Source organism: Amphibalanus amphitrite, unplaced genomic scaffold (assembly GCF_019059575.1).
Source record: "Amphibalanus amphitrite isolate SeventyFive unplaced genomic scaffold, NRLGWU_Aamphi_draft 001678F_arrow, whole genome shotgun sequence".
Classification (NCBI taxonomy): Eukaryota; Metazoa; Arthropoda; class Thecostraca; order Balanomorpha; family Balanidae; genus Amphibalanus; species Amphibalanus amphitrite.
In genome coordinates this window covers 76,556-95,402 of record NW_024883171.1, presented here as the reverse complement: position 1 = coordinate 95,402, position 18,847 = coordinate 76,556, and the positions used below count along the sequence as shown (strand labels likewise).

The 18,847-nt window shown below is 46.8% G+C and overlaps 2 protein-coding genes across 13 annotated transcripts; both read left to right on the top strand.

Annotated features, from left to right (window-relative positions):
- The first annotated feature begins 1,929 nt into the window (after positions 1 to 1,929).
- Positions 1,930 to 12,828, top strand: LOC122374582 (palmitoyltransferase ZDHHC16B-like). 5 transcript variants are annotated; one of them, XM_043353401.1, is made up of 10 exons: positions 1,930 to 2,066; positions 3,693 to 3,822; positions 8,883 to 9,027; positions 9,836 to 10,027; positions 10,371 to 10,488; positions 10,728 to 10,909; positions 11,469 to 11,580; positions 11,791 to 11,912; positions 12,134 to 12,204; positions 12,390 to 12,828. In XM_043353401.1, the coding sequence occupies exons 2-10, from the start codon at positions 3,779 to 3,781 to the stop codon at positions 12,487 to 12,489; spliced, it is 1,086 nt and encodes a 361-aa protein (XP_043209336.1). In that variant the 5' UTR covers positions 1,930 to 2,066; positions 3,693 to 3,778; the 3' UTR covers positions 12,490 to 12,828. The 5 variants fall into 5 exon arrangements, with proteins under 5 accessions (XP_043209336.1, XP_043209339.1, XP_043209340.1 ...); XM_043353404.1 differs by having other exon boundaries at positions 1,939 to 1,965; positions 3,693 to 3,816; XM_043353405.1 differs by having other exon boundaries at positions 1,951 to 2,066; positions 3,693 to 3,816.
- A 686-nt stretch (positions 12,829 to 13,514) lies between these two features.
- Positions 13,515 to 18,590, top strand: LOC122374580. 8 transcript variants are annotated; one of them, XM_043353397.1, is made up of 6 exons: positions 13,515 to 13,555; positions 14,174 to 14,402; positions 14,597 to 14,774; positions 15,066 to 15,343; positions 16,736 to 16,864; positions 17,237 to 18,590. In XM_043353397.1, the coding sequence occupies exons 2-6, from the start codon at positions 14,235 to 14,237 to the stop codon at positions 17,255 to 17,257; spliced, it is 774 nt and encodes a 257-aa protein (XP_043209332.1). In that variant the 5' UTR covers positions 13,515 to 13,555; positions 14,174 to 14,234; the 3' UTR covers positions 17,258 to 18,590. The 8 variants fall into 8 exon arrangements, with proteins under 8 accessions (XP_043209332.1, XP_043209328.1, XP_043209330.1 ...); XM_043353393.1 differs by having other exon boundaries at positions 13,527 to 13,593; XM_043353395.1 differs by having other exon boundaries at positions 13,532 to 13,675.
- Positions 18,591 to 18,847: the final 257 nt, after the last annotated feature.

The window sequence follows — 18,847 nt, the reverse complement described above, 5'->3', positions numbered from 1 at the left end:
ATTATTTTATCTAAATGAGATTGAAGAACACATAAGAGAAAATGATGCTATAATTGAAACCCAAGCTGGATTCACGAAAGGGGGGAAGATTGAAGATAACCTCTACATCCTGAACTATTGCGTAGAAGACAGCTATAAAAGGAAGACCCCACTGTATGTTACATCAATCGATTATAGAAAAGCATTTGATTCCGTGAAAAGAAGTGAAATGATAAGAGCTTTGATGGCATATAAGATCCATCCAAAAGTTATAGATGCCGTAGCAGATATATACCAAGGAGACTCTACACTGATCAACTTGAATGAGAGCACAACAGAGGAAATGGACGTGACAAGTGGAATTCGACAAGGATGTACCGGTTCTACAGCATTGTTCAAGATTGTTACGTATATAATCACCAAAGAAATACAGGAGACAACGCTTGGGTTCAGAAACAGGAAATTCTACATTCCAATACTGTTCTTTGCAGACGATGGACTAATATTAGCACATTCACTTCATGAAACACAACTGCTGATCAAAGTTCTAACCGAAGTGAGTAAGAAGTGTGGTCTGGATATTAACAAGGATAAAAGTGCTGTATTGGTATTCAATTGCAAGGAACAACCAGCTGAAGTAGAAGGAATACCGACAACAGACAAGTTGAAGTATCTGGGTATAAGGATTGGAAATCAGCGAAACATGTTCAAGGAGCAGAAACAGCAGATGATAGAAAAAGCTCAAAGGATGGCAAACATGACTTATGGGGTGATCGCGAGAAGTTGCAACAAGCTCATGATAGGAAAAACATTCTGGAAGAGCCTTGCTCTACCATCCATTTTGTATGGTGCCAACATATTCTACATAACGGAAGAAGAGGTAAAGAAACTGGAAATGATAGAAAACGGAGTATATCGACAGATACTCGGTGCACCGAGATATACCGCCAACTGTGCCCTCCGGGGCGAAATTGGAGCTTCGACGATGAAAACAAGAGTTATGAAAGGGCATCTACAGTATGTTAGAAGCACTCTTCAAGGAAATAACCAACTATTGAAGGAAGTAATAGAAACTCAATTAGAAGAGAAGAGTACGAAATGGGCAAAAATGATCAACGCGCACCTAGAAACGCTAAACCTAAGCCAAAAAGACATGAGAGACTTGAAGAAAGAAGAACTTAACCAAAATATGATCAGGTGGGACGATAAAAGATGGAAAGAGGAAGTAGAGACCAAAACAAGTCTGAGGATATACAAGAGATGGAAACTGAAGGTAAAAGAAGATGATGTATATGACAACACCCCACAATCAAGAATCCTCTTTCAAGCAAGAACGAACACTCTCCCTCTGAACTCTAGGAAGAGGTTTACAAAAGAGAAAACAAACTGTGTTCTGTGTGATGAACAAAATGAGGATCTAAAACACTTCTTGTTGGAATGTCCAATATTGAGTGAGATTAGAGAGAAATGTCCCGAACTGCAACAGCCATACTGGGAAGATAAAGAAGAAGTCATTATGAAATTTCTATTTGATGATAATAGGAAACATATGGAAGATAAGAAACAAATTCTATACAGCATGTGGAAGTTAAGATATAGAAGGCAAAAAGAAAAAGAGCTCAATACTATCATGCACCCCATACCAACTCATAGCGCGATAGCTTAAGTACAGTTTAAAAGAATAGGAGGAGCCGTTGCAAAGGCAAATCCTCTAAACCATCATCATCATCATCTAAATACGGATTTTTGCTATATTTTGCGTGATTGATGACTGCAGCCCAGAATCTGCGTAACATATTATATGTTGAATGGTTCTGATGAAAAATAAAGCTTGTGGAAGAAGTAGGTTTTAAACAAAAAAAAACTGTCAGCTTTAGCAGTGAATTAGTAGAGAGAAAAGATTACCTTTTGTAACGAGCGTGCGGCAAAATAACGAAAAAAGGAAGTTGCGGCCACTAAAAAATAAACTATGAAAAAAAATCATTTGTATGCGCGCGCAGTGTATATAAATTTGTATCATTTACATTTACTGACTAGTGACTAGTGACTATTATCATTTGCAATTCAAATTCGATGCAGCAAGAGAGGTATTTGAATCGGATTTGTTATACATCTCAATCTGAAAATGATTATATGGTTACAGGTTAAATAAATTGATCATAAATGTTCAAATCTGCATTCTGCATCTTTTCTGCAATCTGCAATCTGCAATCTGCATGATTTAATATTTTCTGTTCTGGGTGAATTCAAAATCGATATATTTAACGGCATCCAGGGTGTTTTTTGCTTTAATTGACACTTGGTTGCAGCAGTTTAATTTAGATAACTGAAGGTCAAGAAAAATCTGGAAATGTGCTGCAATTGAATTGGGGCCCTGTTTCACCCGTGATAGCAGCACGCTGCTTTTACACCTTACCTTACCTTACCTTACCTTAGTTGGTCATCGGGTTATAAGGCCACTCGGCCTATGGGTCCCGCTCGTATCGAGTGAAAGGCATAATCGGAGAGGCTATGGTCCTTAGTACGGGGTAGGGATGTCGAACATCACGCTCGACCAGTGCCGGTCCAGCCGCGCCTTGAAAGACGACAGCGACTCAGCAGCGACAACGTCTGTTGGCAGGGCGTTCCAATCGTTGATGATTCTGACGCTGAACGCGTTCCTGCGAGAAAGATGCTTGGCGTTTGGTTTCCTCAGCTTCCACTGGTGGCCTCGCGTGTTTTGCGCTTCGTGTCTCGTCAGCAGTGACTCAAGCGGCACATCCAGAAGTCCGTGGAAGAGCTGGTACACGGTCACCATATCTCCACGACGACGGCGGTAGTGCAGCGATGGGAGGCCGAGGCGGCGAAGCCTGTCAGGGTACGGCAGGTCTCTGAGGTCCGTGTCAACACGTGTCAAATTGGGTTTCCATGGAAACATCAACAGGCCCATTGCTCCAACACTACCACAAGTGTGACGTCAGCTCGCGCAATTTGATAGCAGCGTGGTAGCAGCGTCCCGTGAAACACCGCCTGGATGGATGTTGTTGCGGCCGCCAAACACGGCTGACGGGTTGTTAGTTTGTTGTGTTTTTTGCTCGCGTCTTAATACACTTGCATGGAGTCCTCCAAGAGTGTCAGGTGCGCCTCACAGGTGGCGAGCAAAACAGATGTTTTCACTGTGCCTCAGGGCATTATGCCACCTGATGCTTCCATACATCGGTGTTCAGTCTCTATGGAAAAGCAAGCTAAAATGCTTTGCCTCAGTTCTGCGTACCATTTCCATGAAAACCGAGCACCAATACCTAGTAGCATCAGCCAGTGGCAGGCTGTTGAACAGGGCTGGGGCCCTGGTATCAGTCGGGCAAACTGCAGGGAGGCAATCTAAAATAAGATTAATCTAATTTCAGATTATGACGTCACGAAAATGGGCGGAGCGATGACCATATAAGGAGTGATAATCAATATTTAGATTATATTTCCGACATGTCCACATTCAAACCCTCCATATCGGTCGAAGAAATGCTCATATCGGTGAGATTTTTTGCTGAGGTACAGACGAAACTCGATTCTACATGCGAATGGACCGGCACATTTGAAATTGGACTTTGGGAGTTAGGACATGAATAGTCAAGGTCACCGAGGAATGGGCAAGTGCACTCATCTTGACCTACTGGTGATGACTCACTGACTGATGACAATACTGTGCAATGCTAACCAAACATCCTCTTTTTCAGGTGATTCTTACCTGGCTTGTTCAGTGGTCTTCAAGCTACTTAAGAAGTTTTGCATTCTTGATCATTAAATAGGTACCTGTCATACCATGAAGAGACTTAGAACAAGAATATCATTGCATGAAAGGTACAGGTAAGCTTTTATTCTTAAATCATACCATTTCAAAATAAGGTGTGATATTGCTATTGGCTGCACTAACATTCCGTATTCTAAGAAAATAAAAATTTCTTTTTTATTTGTCATGCATTTTACACCCCCTCTTGCTGGGCACCCCAAAGGCCACATAATGACAGGCAGCAAGATTCAGCACAGTTCAAAAGGGAGTAAAAAAGCGGCCAATCACAACAAAAGTTTCAATACCCTCGAGTTGATCAATTTTACACATACCCTGAAAATTTCATGACCCTGAACCAAAGGACCTTTGACCAGTCACCTATTTCTCGAGACCATGCTTGACCAGAATCGAGATTTGGCGTATGGCAGCTCACATTGTCACACACACACACACACACACACACACACAATGTTTATTAGCAGAGACAGAAAGATTCCGGAAGAATGAGGCAGAGGGATGCAAAAGCGCAGAGCGCTTGAGTTTAAGCATCACTCTGAAAGAAAATGCAAACAAACGAAAAAAAAACTCCAGCCAGATGAGATTCTAAGCATGAGCTATAGAAAAACATTGACAGGCGTAACATAAAGCATACGAGTTGGCTGTCGCCGCCACGACAGACACCGAGCAGTAGAGCAGCGTGCGCGAGCCACAGCACGGTCAGCCCGGAGCGCCACGACCAACCGCGGCCTGATCCCCTAGGTCAATGTCGTACTGTTCAGTGAGCTGTAAATCGGTTCGATTTTAAAATGAATTTTTGAAAGAGATGTGCGACTACGCTGCCGCTCTCATCGTCCAGAGTCTCACCGTAAATCAGAATGTCAAGTTTTTGTTTTGGAGAAATTACATTGAACTCAATACCTAATTGATCGTATATTGTTTGAAACAAATCAAGCCTTAGTGGTTCAAATAATGGACAGTCTAGAATGTAATGCCGAACGTTCTCGCTTGGAAAGCCACAAGCACACACAGACGTTTCACTTTTTTGAATTTGGAAGAGATGGGAGTTAAGGCGACTCATTCCGGTTCTTAGTCTTGTGTGCAGAGTATTTCCTAATTTAGACCCAGTTATGTAAAATTTTGGAGGCTTGGTCACCCCCAGCCGCTCAGAAATCGTCTTTTTGAAGGATGTTCGTGTCAGGGATCGGATGGACTCAGGGAGATCATTCCAGTATTTAGCTGTCGATGGAAAAAATGAACTGTAGTAAGAAGTGGTGCGGCTAGGCGTCGTTGTGTGTGCACTGGCGTTTCTTAAGATTCGTCCGGTATTTTCAGCGCGTGTGTGCGGCATTATCATTTTTATATAGTGTGGTATATGCTCGTCGTGACCGTTAAATGTGTGATAAAGTGTTATTTTATGCATGCGTCTTCTTGTCGATAGTCTATCCCACCCTAAGTCGAGTAAAAGCTTGTCCGTTGGTGTCCTAAATAAGGTTGCTGTCACAAGTCTTGCCGCTCTGTTTTGTAGTCTCTCGAGTCGCATGGCGTCGTGTGTCGTGATATGTCCGTCGTATACTGTGTCGCAATAGTCGAAGTGTGGTCTGATATATGTCTTATAAATTTGGTCGAGAATGGGCCTGGGTACGTATTGTGCAATTGGATATAGTGGGCTTAATGCTTTGTTGACCTTTTTGCAAATTTTGTTGATGTGATGGTGAAAATGTAGGTCATTGGAGAATGTCAATCCCAGGTGGGTGTGATTTTCATGAATGGGTATGGGATTCCCACCAAATGTGAGACGTGGTGTTATGAAATTATTTTTACGTGAAAATGTTTGCTGGACTGTTTTTGTTGTGTTGAATGTGATTGCCCATTCTCGACCATATTCATATATTTTGTTAAGGTCGCGTTGAAGTGAAAGTTCTACATCGTGAATGTCTGTCGTTGAGTGCGGTGCGTGAAGAGATGTGTCGTCTGCAAAGAGTAGAATGTCATTGTCAATGTTTTGTTGAAGTCCGTCAAGATACATTAAGGCTAAGAGGGGTCCGAGTACAGAACCTTGAGGACAGCCAGCATTAACAATTTGTTGGTTCGAAAAGGTGTTATTTATTTGTACTCGTTGTCGTCTGTCACTTAGGTAGGAAGTCAACCAATTTAACAGTGAGTCAGTTATGCCAAAGTCGTGTTTGCATTTGTGTAATAGTCCTTGATGCCAGATCTTGTCGAAATATTTTGATATGTCCAGATAAATTACTGTGAAGTCATGTCCTGAGTCGAGTGATTTGTGCATGTTATGGGTCAAATAAAGTAACTGTTGTTCTGTGCTATGCTTTCTCCGGTATCCACTCTGTTTGTCAGTCAATAAGGAATGTTCTGTTAAATGATCATAAATGCGTTTGTGGACAATTTTTTCAAAAACTTTTGAGAGTGAAGATAAAAGACTGATGGGTCGGTAGCAGGTATAATCAGATGGTGATCCATTATTTTTATATATAGGTTTTACATTAGCCTGTTTAAACGTTGAAGGATAAATTCCAGAAGCGAGAGACTTGTTAAACAATTTCGAAAGTGGGCCTGCTATGATGAGTGCAGATAGTTTTAATATTCTTACTGGCATTTTGTCCGGGCCCGTGGATTTATTAGAGTCAAGGGAGTTTAAGATTCGTAGGACTTCTCTCTCAGTTGTCTCAATTGTACCGAGGGTAGGAATCGGCGTGTGTCCGTGTGTCCGTGTGTTTCCAGTCTTTTTGTGGTTTCAAACGTTCAAACATGTGAAGTGATGTTGGTCCCATGCATTATGTTGAGTGTCAGGTTCACGTGAAGGTCAGGTAAGCTCATTTACCTTTGATGACCTTGGTTCACTTTTTTGAGTTTTACATGTTCCCATGCGATTCTAGTTTTTGGAGTTGATTTCGAATTTACCAACCATTTGAACATTTACGAATTAGTTTTGGTGCCCTCGTAACATGTTACGAAGCTGTCAGTGGCGGTTGGCACATACCCGACAGGACTCCTAAGTCCTAGGCAGGGCTGCGGAGTCGGAGTCGGAGTCGGAGTCGGTCGGAGTGGACAGTTATGACCGGAGTTGGAGTCGGAGTCGGAGTCGGAGTCGATTTTAGAAACCCAAGCCGGAGTCGGAGTCGGAGTCACCGAAAATCTGTCGACTCCGCAGCCCTGCTAGGTCTGCGGAGTCGGAGTCAGGAGTTGGAGTCGGTCGGAGACGACAATTCTGCCGGGGTCGGAGTCGGAGTCGGAGCTGGTTTTTGAAAGCCGGAGTCGGAGTCGGAGTCGCCGAAAATCCATCGACTCCGCAGCCCTGGTCCTAGGTGCTGGTTGACCTGGCCTGACCTGGCCCGTCCTGGTCTAAATGCACAAAGACATCAGCTGTGATCAAAACTAACACGAAATTCGTGATCAGCACCCCGAAAACCCCATAGCAGCCTCACTTAACGATGTTTTAACAGGTCCCGATTTTCCCGACTTTTCGGTCATTGACCTGACCTGGAAGGTCAGCCAAGGACCCAGGACCTTAAAGTTGGGTATCTTCGGCTTCCTTTCGTCATGGGCAGCACGCTCATTTTTTCCGCTTAGCTCTAGCTCGATCAGGCCCCTGTACCCACATCCTGTATAGTGTACAGGGTGTCCCATAAGTTCGTTCTCACCTAAATTTTACGCTTTTAGGCTCTCTTGCTTAACGGCACGCTGAAATTGGTTCGTTACTGGGCTTACGTGGTTGCCATGGCTGGTAGAAATATGCTCCACAGTAACTAATTTCTGTAGACAAAATAGTTTTTGCTAGAGAGCCCGTTTCCTAAACAGACGGCTAACGCCGCAACATAGAGGTCTCCAATACGGGTACGTCTCGGTATTTAGTCAGCACGTGACCATTCGCGACGATTGAAGGTGATTGAGGCCTACCAGTCTGTAGACGATGTCCATCGCTAACTGGACGCACAGTCAGCAAGTGACACCGATGATTTGTCGGGAGTCAATCATTGCAAGTTTATCCTCTTTTTTGTCAGCTCTCAGGAGTGAGCCATGTGGCCAAAACTGTGTGGCGCCAAAGTGGCCATCAAAAAGGTCAAAGGGTTAGAAAGTTGGTAAGCAGACTTTTCAGGATGGATTACCAGCTGTCTAAGAGTGTTCTTTCGGGGTACATAACTCAATGTGACTTAAGCTTTGCTTACCGGAGGGCTCAAAACAGTCAAAAACGTCTTAAAATGGCCAAACATGAGTTTCGTGATGCCTGAGGCTAAAAAAACTAAAGGGCTGAGGACATCAACCAGGTCATCTGGACTAACTAGTCCACGTTCGAGATGAAACACCCGTCCAAACCCGAAAACAACCCCATAAGGGCGAAGGAGGAGGCCTCCGTTTCGTCCCGTTATGTTCCTATGCGAAAGGCCAAGGTCACGGTATTGTGGGGTTATAGGCGTCCAGACGCTGACCAGGTTGCGATTGGTGTCCCATAAACAGCTTTGGGAAGCATAATGCTTTTCTAAGAACATCTGGGAGGAGTTTCAACCCTCAAGCTGAGCTCGAACCGCGAGTATGAACACATTTATAGAGGAGAAAATGGCATCCGAGAGGTCGTAGGCCCATCTTCAGGCAAGACAGTGCATCAGTGCACAGGTCAAGCAAAGCTTAAAAGCGGTGCAAGGAGACTGTGACAGGCGTTTGTGGCAAGACCACATGCCAGGCACCTCATCGGATCAAAATTTCATAAAAATTTGTTGGTTATGCTGAAAATTAGGCTCGTCAAAGCGTAGCGCTGTTCCAGCCTCGAGGAGCTCACGACGCATGTCAAGTCAGTCTGGATTAACTTTAAGCCTGCTATGCAGCCAAACATGCCGGTTGGCATGCCGCAGCATGTGTTCATGTGTTTGCCTATTAAATGGGGAGCACATTGAGGGGTCACAAATATATCAAGACGCAATGTACTCTGTTTCACATGCAAATATAATGTGAGAACGAACTTATGGGACACCCTGTACATTCGCGGCTGGCAAAATACCAATACGGGCGAGGGCCGAGGGTTAACACGCCTTTTGTGTGGTACCACTAGGGTATTGTTGATTTATTTGTGCCATGTTAAAGGAAGATGCTGAATCAGCCTGACGCCTGTTATTGTTGGTTTCAGGCGGATCCGTGCTGGAATGGCATTGGTTCCTTATGCGGTGCAGACCCTCTGTGGTAACATCTATATCAACAGAGATTATGTTTTTGACACACTGATGGAGCCACTCTTTTGGCTTGTGGACAACTTCGCAAAAGCCATTGGACCAGTGAGTAACCTCTCGTAGAACTTCGGCCGGCTCCTCGGCCGGCTCCTACCCAGGAGATGGCAGTAACTGGGAAGTGTTCGCTCGGTCGTGGGGATTAACGCTGTGCCAGCCAGCGCCCCCGGCCGCAGGTACACGGGCCTGATCCGCCTTTAAACAGATCCTTCGGTCCGGTGACATGTCCCGAGGGCACGGCCTCGCTTCATGTCCCGGAGCAGCCCTCTGACCTGCCGGGCCCGAGAAATCGGGATAGCCCCAGCGTGCGCACCAGTGCGGTGCCACCTGGGGTGCGTGACAGGAAGCGTGCGGTCAAGGCTGTCCCGCGTAGCGGGTGCCGAAAACGATTCGTACCACTGCCGTGTATATAGTGTACTAACCCAGCATGAATGCGAGCTACTAACGACAAAAAGCCCGGGTCGGGCACCAAAAATATTAAAAAAAAAAAAAAAAAAAAACCTCTCGTAGAACTTTCTATGCATAATGGTGGTAAGCTGAGTATCAAACTGCACAGACTGTTCTCGAAATTCACACCGCGGTTTGATATATTTACCAAAGTTTTCCGTTTCACACCGTATCATTTTCCGGCGATACATCATCAGGCAAGTAAATGCGCACAAAACCACTTTGCATTGTAGTTTGTTATATGCTAGATACGTATCTGCTCTACACATATATTTCTGGTAACGATCTTTATTATCTGTGGCTCTTGAGTGCTCTTAAAACCTCCCCTTCCTTGTGACTGAAATATCGGTTTATTTTTCTCCCGTCTTCTGATGGCTCCCTCTAACCGTGACTGTCCGCGCGTGCCCAGATTTTCGTGTGCGCCGTGGTGGTGCTCACCAGTCTGTTTGTGTACATCGCCTACACCATCGGCATCCCGTACTGGTGGGAGCGCAGTCCGGCCGCGCTGGTGGTGCTCTTCATCGTCGGACACTGGATCCTCGCTAACGTGGTGTTCCACTACTACTACGCCTTCACCACCTCGCCGGGACACCCGCCGCAGGTAGCCACTTTGTGGTCGTGAGGTTGACTTGGGAGGGCGGGGCTTCGGCGTCCGTGACTGCTGCGTCCTGATGGCAGTGTTTTACATCGATTGATACCAGCTGAAGTCTGTTGGCTCGCTACGATGTTAAATTTTTATAATGGTCTAGCGTATATTATCGTGTAGTATTTACCAAACCTTACTGTTCCTTACGCGCTCATAATGTGCTTTATTTTCAGTTTTCAGCCGATAATCGTTGCCTCGCCAGTCGCCATAACTATCTCTGTATGTATTCTGTTATGTATGTCGATCTCACATCATTGCTGTCTTCCGTGGCTGAATCCGATTTCTCCTGGCCTGGCAGGGTGGTCTGATCCCAGAGACGGCCAGTATCTGCCGCAGATGTATCGCGCCCAAGCCTCCGCGCACTCACCACTGTTCCGTGTGCAACAAGTGCGTCCTCAAGATGGACCATCACTGTCGTATCCTTTCCAGCGACAAACGGAGCGTGCTCGTGACTTGATGGTGCTCTATGTGGTTGTTCTTTTGGCTGCGTGTAGTTGTATTATATAGGACCGTTGCTTTTCCCCGGTAATTAGCTACAGTAAATGTCAATAACTATCAAACATTCCTTGGGACGTAAATCTACTCAATAGGTATTGATCACGAGCCTAAGCGTTGATTGAATGTTGCATCCACTTCCTTGACGGCACCGACACAGCGTGGCTGAACCAGTGTGTGGGCCACTACAACCACCGCTTCTTCTACATGTACATGGTGTACATGGTGCTCGGCACCGTGTTCGTCATGGCGTTCGGCCACGACATCCTACTGACGGAGTACTACAGGGAGAGAACGGAGCTGGGGCTGGACCTCCGGCCGGGAGATAACGTCACCACCGAGGTCGGTTCCCCAGCCGCCAGCGCCGCTGAAACCATGGGACTCTGAATGTTAGCGCTGACTTATTATCATTCAATGCATAGTACTTTTTTATAAATTTAGTCCGAACCTTTTGTTTGGAAGGAGATTCACAAGGACATAGCCCCCGCTAAGCGAAGCTTGTTGCATGGACCCTGACCTCTTTCCTCCGATCGCGCAATTCCAGTTCTATGGCAGAATTCAAAGCTTAACGTGCGCACATAGCCGCGTACGGCCGGTCACCTCACTGACTTCGCCTGGTTAAGGAATGCCACCAAGCGCAACCATACCTGTCAGGAGGCTCATAAATGTCGAGCGCTCGTGGTGCTTCGAACCCGTACTGTTATAACCGGGAATGCGTGCTCTCACCACGCGAAGTCCAACGCTCTACCGACTGAGCTACGCGACGGGCGTTTTTGGAGTATCAGATCTCAATGAACTTGTACCGATCGCTGTGAAGAATACTTGTTAGTATGAATTGTCTATTACTTAGTGTGAATTGTCTATTACGTGTTTGCACTAATTTCCTGCTGATGGGTTTCAGGCGTCATCTTACGGCAATGTTGCTCCGACAGTGACAAGGAACGTCACATCAACATTACCTGGTGGACGGAGGCGGAGGTTCTTCATACTGTTCGAGTCTCTAGTATCGTTAGGTGAGCTACTACATCGTTAGAGTTATTTTGCGATAAAGGCTTCGTGATTATCAACCTTTTTAGGGAAAAGTCATTCCGGTATATCCCTCTTTAAGGCCGCTTGTCACAACCATCAGATTCCGCTTGTCTTTTGGGCATGCGATGAACTTGTGCCTGAAACAGTTGAGCAAGAAGAAAACTGACTTCGTATTATCTATTTTACTCTTTCAGGCATATTTCTGGCTCTGGGTGGCCTTTCCGTGTGGCACGGGAAGCTGATAACTCGAGGAGAGACCAGTATCGAAGCGCACATTAACGCGAAGGAGACCAAGAGGCTTCTGAAGCTCAATAAGGTGATGCCCATTTTCTTGCCGCTCCTTGCGCGAAGTCGGTGACCGCTAAGTTTGTTAGTTAGGTATATCCAGGAATGTTATGGGTTGTGGCTGCGTTCTGTGGTTCCAGCAGCATACCGTAAACTCTGGCTGAAATGGCTACGTGTGCGGAGTGACGTTTTTTTACGGTTCTTGAATGCTTTTGACATTAGCATTGTGTAATACGCTTTCTTGTCCGGCAGATTTATAGAAATCCATACAATGCAAATCCGAAGGAAAATTGGCGAATTTTCCTCGGACTGCACTCTGGAAGGTAATGTACCATGTGATGGCCACTCATTCAGTTATTCAGAATCGTGGTCAACTGTTCAAACCGTGATTTCGTTCATAGATCCCAAAATGATTTCAATCAGTTATACGTCTCCAATACGTTCTAATTCAATCGCATGTGAACCAGTACCGAGACGGTAACCGTGGTTCGCCTGGCTGACCCCGCAGAGGCTGGCGACACATACTGTTACCCTCTGCCCACCTACCGGACGGAGACGGTCTAACCTGGAGGATACCGCCCACACGACCGCACGTGAAGATCCTCTGATGGGACGGCCGGGGCCGAAGGACAAGGTGGCCAGACGTGATATTCAAACTGCCAGACGCACAAACGCGCTGTTTGTGCTGGTGATCAATTAGTGTATTATTTTCATAGCATTTTCATGAGAGGCGAAGTCTATTTGATACGTATTTCCCTATTTAGAGCGTTTATTGTGTTGTGATGATGTGATGAGGCTGAGGGCATCCAGAAGACACCGTCTTTACAACTGAATGCAGCAATGATTTCCGATTATTTTGTTTAAAGTGTCGTGATATTATTTATTACATATCTACTTTTTTGCGTATTTATGTGCATTCCATGCAATACAACCATGTGTTTTGATCATTGATGATTTATCATTGATTGATCATTTTGATCATTGATCATTGCTGATCATTTTGATCATTTGGTCTTTTGATCGTTTACGTAACGTCATGACCATGGCAGTCGAATTCAGTGGCATTTAGAGGGTCATTTAGATCATCAATAGGTAGATTGGTTACAGAGTTAGTCGTTGGCTGAATGACAGCAAATGCGGCGACGGGTGACAACACCATTCTGTAGGTACGATGACAGGCGTGAAGCTGCGTTAGTTGGAGCAGACTGACAGTTTTTAGAAACTTCAGCTGATGAAGCACCGTGCATTAAACTAGCTCAATAACTTGAAGAGCCCGAAATGTGGACACTGATAAGCAAAATGCTAAAATATTCTAATAAAACTCGCATCAAGGCCGTAAGAACCTAACTCGCAAGGCTTTGCTGTCTTCAGGCTAGGGTCTAAATTTTTGGGGCAGCCTCTTTGTACTTAGTGGTCGTTCTTCATCACACTCGCGTGGCTATGGTAAGCATACTTATATTATAGTTACCCTTACATTGAACTACCTTTACTTCAGCGTCGTAGTTTGTGAGAAGTGGAAAGAACTTTATTGGTGGAAAGATGAAAATTTGTCATGCCGCGGGAAATAGTCGGTCTCCAGATATAGTGCTGAAGTAGGTTGTTCGTAGACGTTTTCACATTTTGCTTTCGTGGCGAATCCTAGGCGAATCCGGCGAATCACACCAACCTTGAATTGGAATTTCAATTCAATCGAAGAAACTGAAATTTATATTGTTGAAATTTTAATTATATTGAAAAAATGTACTGAGTTGGAGTGTGAGGCTGTTAAATTGTATAACCTCTGAGCGGTTTTTGGTAATATTGTCTATTGATATGAAAGGCATCTTGATCTTGCTCTTTGATCGGTCTGGTCAGCATTCAGCTGGGGTTGGGGTAACTTTAAGAACTGTTTCAATATAAGTTTCAGTGTGAGTTATTATGCAGTTCTATGCAATTTAATTCAAATTTGAACATGCCTGTTGCAAAATGGTTTCATAATGAATAAGTCTAGCATATGAATTTTGCAAAAATAAGTAAATAAGTATATAAATAAGCTGTAAAATACATGTTCAGTTTTACTAACCCTGGATTCAGTCTCCTGCACGATGAATTATGAAAATTATGTTGTCTGGTTTAATGCCGTTCAAGGTCAGCAGGGGCTGGGCTGTGGTTATCGAACGGGATTGGCTGGACAATGTAGAATGCTCTTCATCTGAGGAGACTGTGAACACGCTCTGAAATTTGGTCGGAGAGGCGGACGTAACCTAGCGTTTTCATTTTATTATAATGTTAATGTATTTTCTGTTCTTTCAGATGATACCCTGATGTGTCAGACTCAGCCTCAGAAGATAAGGATAACTCACTTGTTGGCATAATGTCTGGCTCAAAAACTACCAAGATAGTGGCAGCATTGAGAAATTTGGTTATCAACTGGCCACCGCTGATACTATTTGTGGCGTGCCTTGTGATGTTCAGTGGTGTCACTCTGGTACTGGGTGCCTATGTGTATAACACTGAGGGCATTCCAGACCGGGATACTCTGGTAAGCACAATTTACTATATACATTTGAAAGCACGATTTTTGTGGGGCTTTTGTTGGAAAGGGGCTCCTACTATTCATGTTTGGTGCCCTAACTTGCCAGCATTTAATAAATTATAAAACACTGCTCCATAAGTAAACAGTTAACAGTCCATCACATAGGCCCAGTTCAGACCACTTACAACCTTTGTCAACAGTCATGGAACCAGTTCCTGAAGAGTATGGAGCACCACAGCCTGTGCAGGCACCATGTGCCGCCCTCAGCTGCCAATGCCACAGAGGATGCCGCCTCAGCCTCCATCCTGGTGACGGCCTCTGGCTGGTTTGACCAGCTCACTGAGCCCACCTCCAATGGCTCCCTGGAGCTCACTCTTGGTAAGTACTACTGTGTCATGTGTAACTGCTGCTAGTGGGTGGGGAAGTAAAAACTTTGCTAACTCTTTCCTCATTTGGCCTTAATGTGTCTTGTTAGTCACTGAATACATAGTGATAGTGATTATGCTATTTTGCCTCTTCATTGTACAGTTCCATGTGGTCCGGTTCTGTGGCCCCACTCTGACTTGTATACCATCTGTATCTGTCCTGCCCTCAAGACTGCCTTCAACTGCCTGCCCTTAGCAGACCCACAGTAGCCAGCTGCTCTAATTCATCCACTCCCGCCCGCAGAGGACCCCTCCTCGGCCGGTCTGAACGTGTCGCTGCGGCCGGTGTCGGCGGGCGGCTCCCAGCTGCTCTGTGTCCGGTTGCGGGGCTCGGCGGCACGGCTGCCCCACCCCGGCCACTCGCCGCCGCCCGCCTGTGACTCCGCCGCCCCTTCGGCCGCGCCGGCCGGCGTCGGCGCCGTGGAGCTGATCATGGACGGCGCCGCGCACTGCCCGGACGGCGGCGCGCGCTTCACCCTCGAGTACACACCGGCCACCGCCTGGGACATCACACTGTCCATGGTGAGGGGGATGGGGAGAATGTACACCACGGCACATATTCACACCACAGACTGTGGATTTCGGTGCTTGCTTTAAATCGTGTTAGTACAAGTAGTAGTGTTACTTGTTAGTATATTAGGTATTACTTTGACATTGACGTTTTTACATCAAATTATGTATAGTATCCAGTATTGGATCGATTGCCGATAGCGTCACACCATCGGGTCATCCCAGGCGAATGGTGTATTTGGCCGTTGAACCACCGGACGTTCGGTAGACATAATGAAAGAAATGAACTGGAGGCCAGCGTTGCGCCTTCAGCCGTGTGACCGATGCCAGTCCATCTGTCTCACTCGTGATCAGTGCGCTGCCTACTGGCCCTGCTGCTCTCCGCCGCCGCTGCGCTGTGCAGCCTCCTTCGCCTTCTTTTTCCGGTTAGCCTGGGCGAAAAACTGAGCGGCAAAATCCCTGACGTCCTCCGGCTGCCGGTCGACCACGCCGGCGATGAAGTCCGACACGACGGTGCGCAGCTCGCCGTGGCGCGCCAGATACGCCTCGTTCTCCCGGCGCAGCGTGGCCAGATGCTGCTGCAGGGCGGCCACCTGGTTCGGGTGCAGCGCGCCGTCGTCGTAGTTGTTCTCGGCCGCCACCGGCGCCTGGAAGTCGTTCTGGAGCGGCTGGGTCTGGCCGACATCCACGGGAGGAGGGAGGCCGGCAGTCGGCGCTGCTGGGCTGGCCCGCTCCGTCTCGGCGGTGGATCGGTCACTGGACATCGTCCGGCGTAGCAGCGCCCCGCTTTACTCTTCGTGGCTTCAGAAGATCACACGCGGTGCGGTGGTAAACGACCAATGGAACGGTAGATTATTTGTTTCTGAAGACCACACTCAGTCGACTCGAACTCCTTGCTCGAAGTAGTATCGGTAGTATCTATGACCGTGGCTCGAAGTCCTCGAATCCCATCGAATCCATCGAATCCTATGAGCGGAATCGGACTTGACGAGTCTCGAAAATTTGTACGATCTCGCAGATCTCGTGCTTTCTTACCAGCAACCCCCTAACGAACGCAAGTTGATTGCGCTGTGAGAGGATTTTGTATGCGAACGAGGAAGTGTGTTTGTATGTGAGATCTCAGTGGAATTTCACAGCCACCCTATTACCCAGTGGAAAGTACGCTTTGCTCTGTCACCGTAGTGTGCGTGGATGTCATTTTGTATTCGTATTTAGTCAACAATGTTTGATAGCTCAAATTGTACGGATGTCTGCCCGATGTCACCCTGCGTTTTTTGGACTGTAGATGACAGCACTGTGCCGTGTGTTCACTTCGTTGCAACACGCCCCTGTCAGGTGCCTTCCTAATCGGTAGGTACCGTTTGAGAGCACCCCTCTGACGCCTGTGGCCGTGTCTCCCCACAGGCGGACCGGCAGCGAGCGTACGCTCACCTGACGTGCACCAGCGCCTTTCTGGCCGTGATGGCGCTCTGTATGCTGACCTGTACACTGGTCAGGAACCGCTCACGCTACACGCTGGCCGCCGGCGACAAGGTGGGTTTCATTTAAGCTGTCACCTGCGCCGAACTAAGTCACTAAATCGATGGAGGTGCTCGGGATACGATCGAGAAAGTATTGGTGTTGGTGTAGTTAAAGTTGAACTGTGAACTTGCAGCAAGTCTGTATGCAGTATGGCTGATTTTTGACCCATTTATCCAGCCAGCGAATCGCCGCTATGCTCTCCCATAGCTCCGGTTTTGTGATTCTCACTTCATGTACTTAATCCTGCCAATATTTATCGGGGACAACTACGGCGGGTTTCCTATATTCAGGTCAGGGTTTCGATGATTTGCAGACCGTCGTCTCGATGCTTCGTATTCCCCTGTATATTCCGTGCTGAATGCTGATCGGTGTTCGTCCTTTCAGGTACCCCTGTCAGACGGCTAGAGAAGGAGTGAATCCAACCCTCCCGACCGTGCCTTATTCCTCCTCGGCTGCTGTGAGCTCCGGAACGACTATTCGCGTCCGGACCAGTGCCTTGTCAGTTGTCGCGCAGTTGGACATTCCTGGCGCAGATCGGGTCAGAAGTCGCCGGGTCGTGTGATTCCGGGTCCGCTGGGCCGGCCCTGTGGTTGTGTGGCTGTGTGTGGTCATTATTTATTGTTACCGTCAGCTTTGTTAGAAAAGTTTGTTGTGCCGTGGGCGCCGTGAGGCTATTGGTGTGCATTAGGCGAGGGATTGAGGTAAGGGACTGAACAGGTGTCATGCAGGGGTGGTAAGGATGGTGGAAGGGAGACGTGTGTTTGAGCCTGTTATCCAGGGATCGTGTGAGATAGATAGGAGGATCAGAAGTCCACTGAGGCTATATTTTAGATGTGTGTTATTTGAAGGATCGGAGCCGACCAGCTGTTATGCTTTCTGTATCGGAGTCAACTCTTCGCCAAGGACTATATATCATTCACCATGTGTTATGCATGATTGTACTTAACGCTGCGAAAGGTGTCGCTTTTTCTGCAGCGCTACGGCTCCTGGCTATTCCCATTTCAATTCAAACGACTATCTCAAACTAGTATCAATAACCAATCATAGCTCCATTTACATACACTCGCTCGATTCCAGTGCATGTGCAGAAGTCGGCTCTCCCAAAATGACGGTGCCTTTGTCGTTAGTCATTCCTCCCGTCCATTGCGCCGTCCCTTCTCGAGTCGCGCACGGTCCCACCTTTGGTGTGTTTGGTGATATTGCACATTCCTGTCGGGTTTCGTTGGCTTACACTGGGGACCGGACTTGTGGCCTTGCGGGCAGGCTCGGAGATGGGTAGCGACCTCGCATGGCACTCTGGCTCGCGGGTGCTCATCTGGCGGTTGAGCCACGTAACTTTAGAGTGCGGCGTTTCCGATAAATGGAGACAAAAGACAAGTTGTGTCCGTATATCCAAGGAGTGAGACATTTTATGGTGATCTACCGGTACTTATTTGCTTAGCTTTCTTCGCTGTGGTCTTGCTTGAAACTTTTCCGTGAATGCACTGTGTGTCATATCGTTGCAAAGAATTCTGCCCTTTTTACTCTCTTCTATTCCGTGCTTCAGCGTTGTGTGATTTGGATCGCTGTCCCGTAGCCGTTTATTCTATCTCGCGCTCTGCAAACCTGCGGTCGGTGCTCGTTGACCTGTCATGGGTGTCACTGACCCCTGCCGTGGGTGTCGCTGTACCACCTGTTGCGGTCGCATTCGATCGTAGTCACCCGTGTGTCATTGTCAATATAGTGTGCCACGTCTTCGTCCCCTGTGTGACAGTGCAGCGCTCCAGGACGGTTACCTAAACCCAGCAGCACCGTGCATGCACATCAATTTTTGCTGATTGTTTCCGAGGTTCGTCGTATGCATCGTTAAGAGTCGTGCGTTGTCCGTGGCAACGTATTTGAAAGATTCAACTCACCCACCTCTATATGTTTGATCGAAATTTCAAAAAAAGGTTCTGCATCGTTGGCTCTTCCCTGCGTTCGCTTTGTCCCGGTTGGTCTTCATTTGCCTCAGTT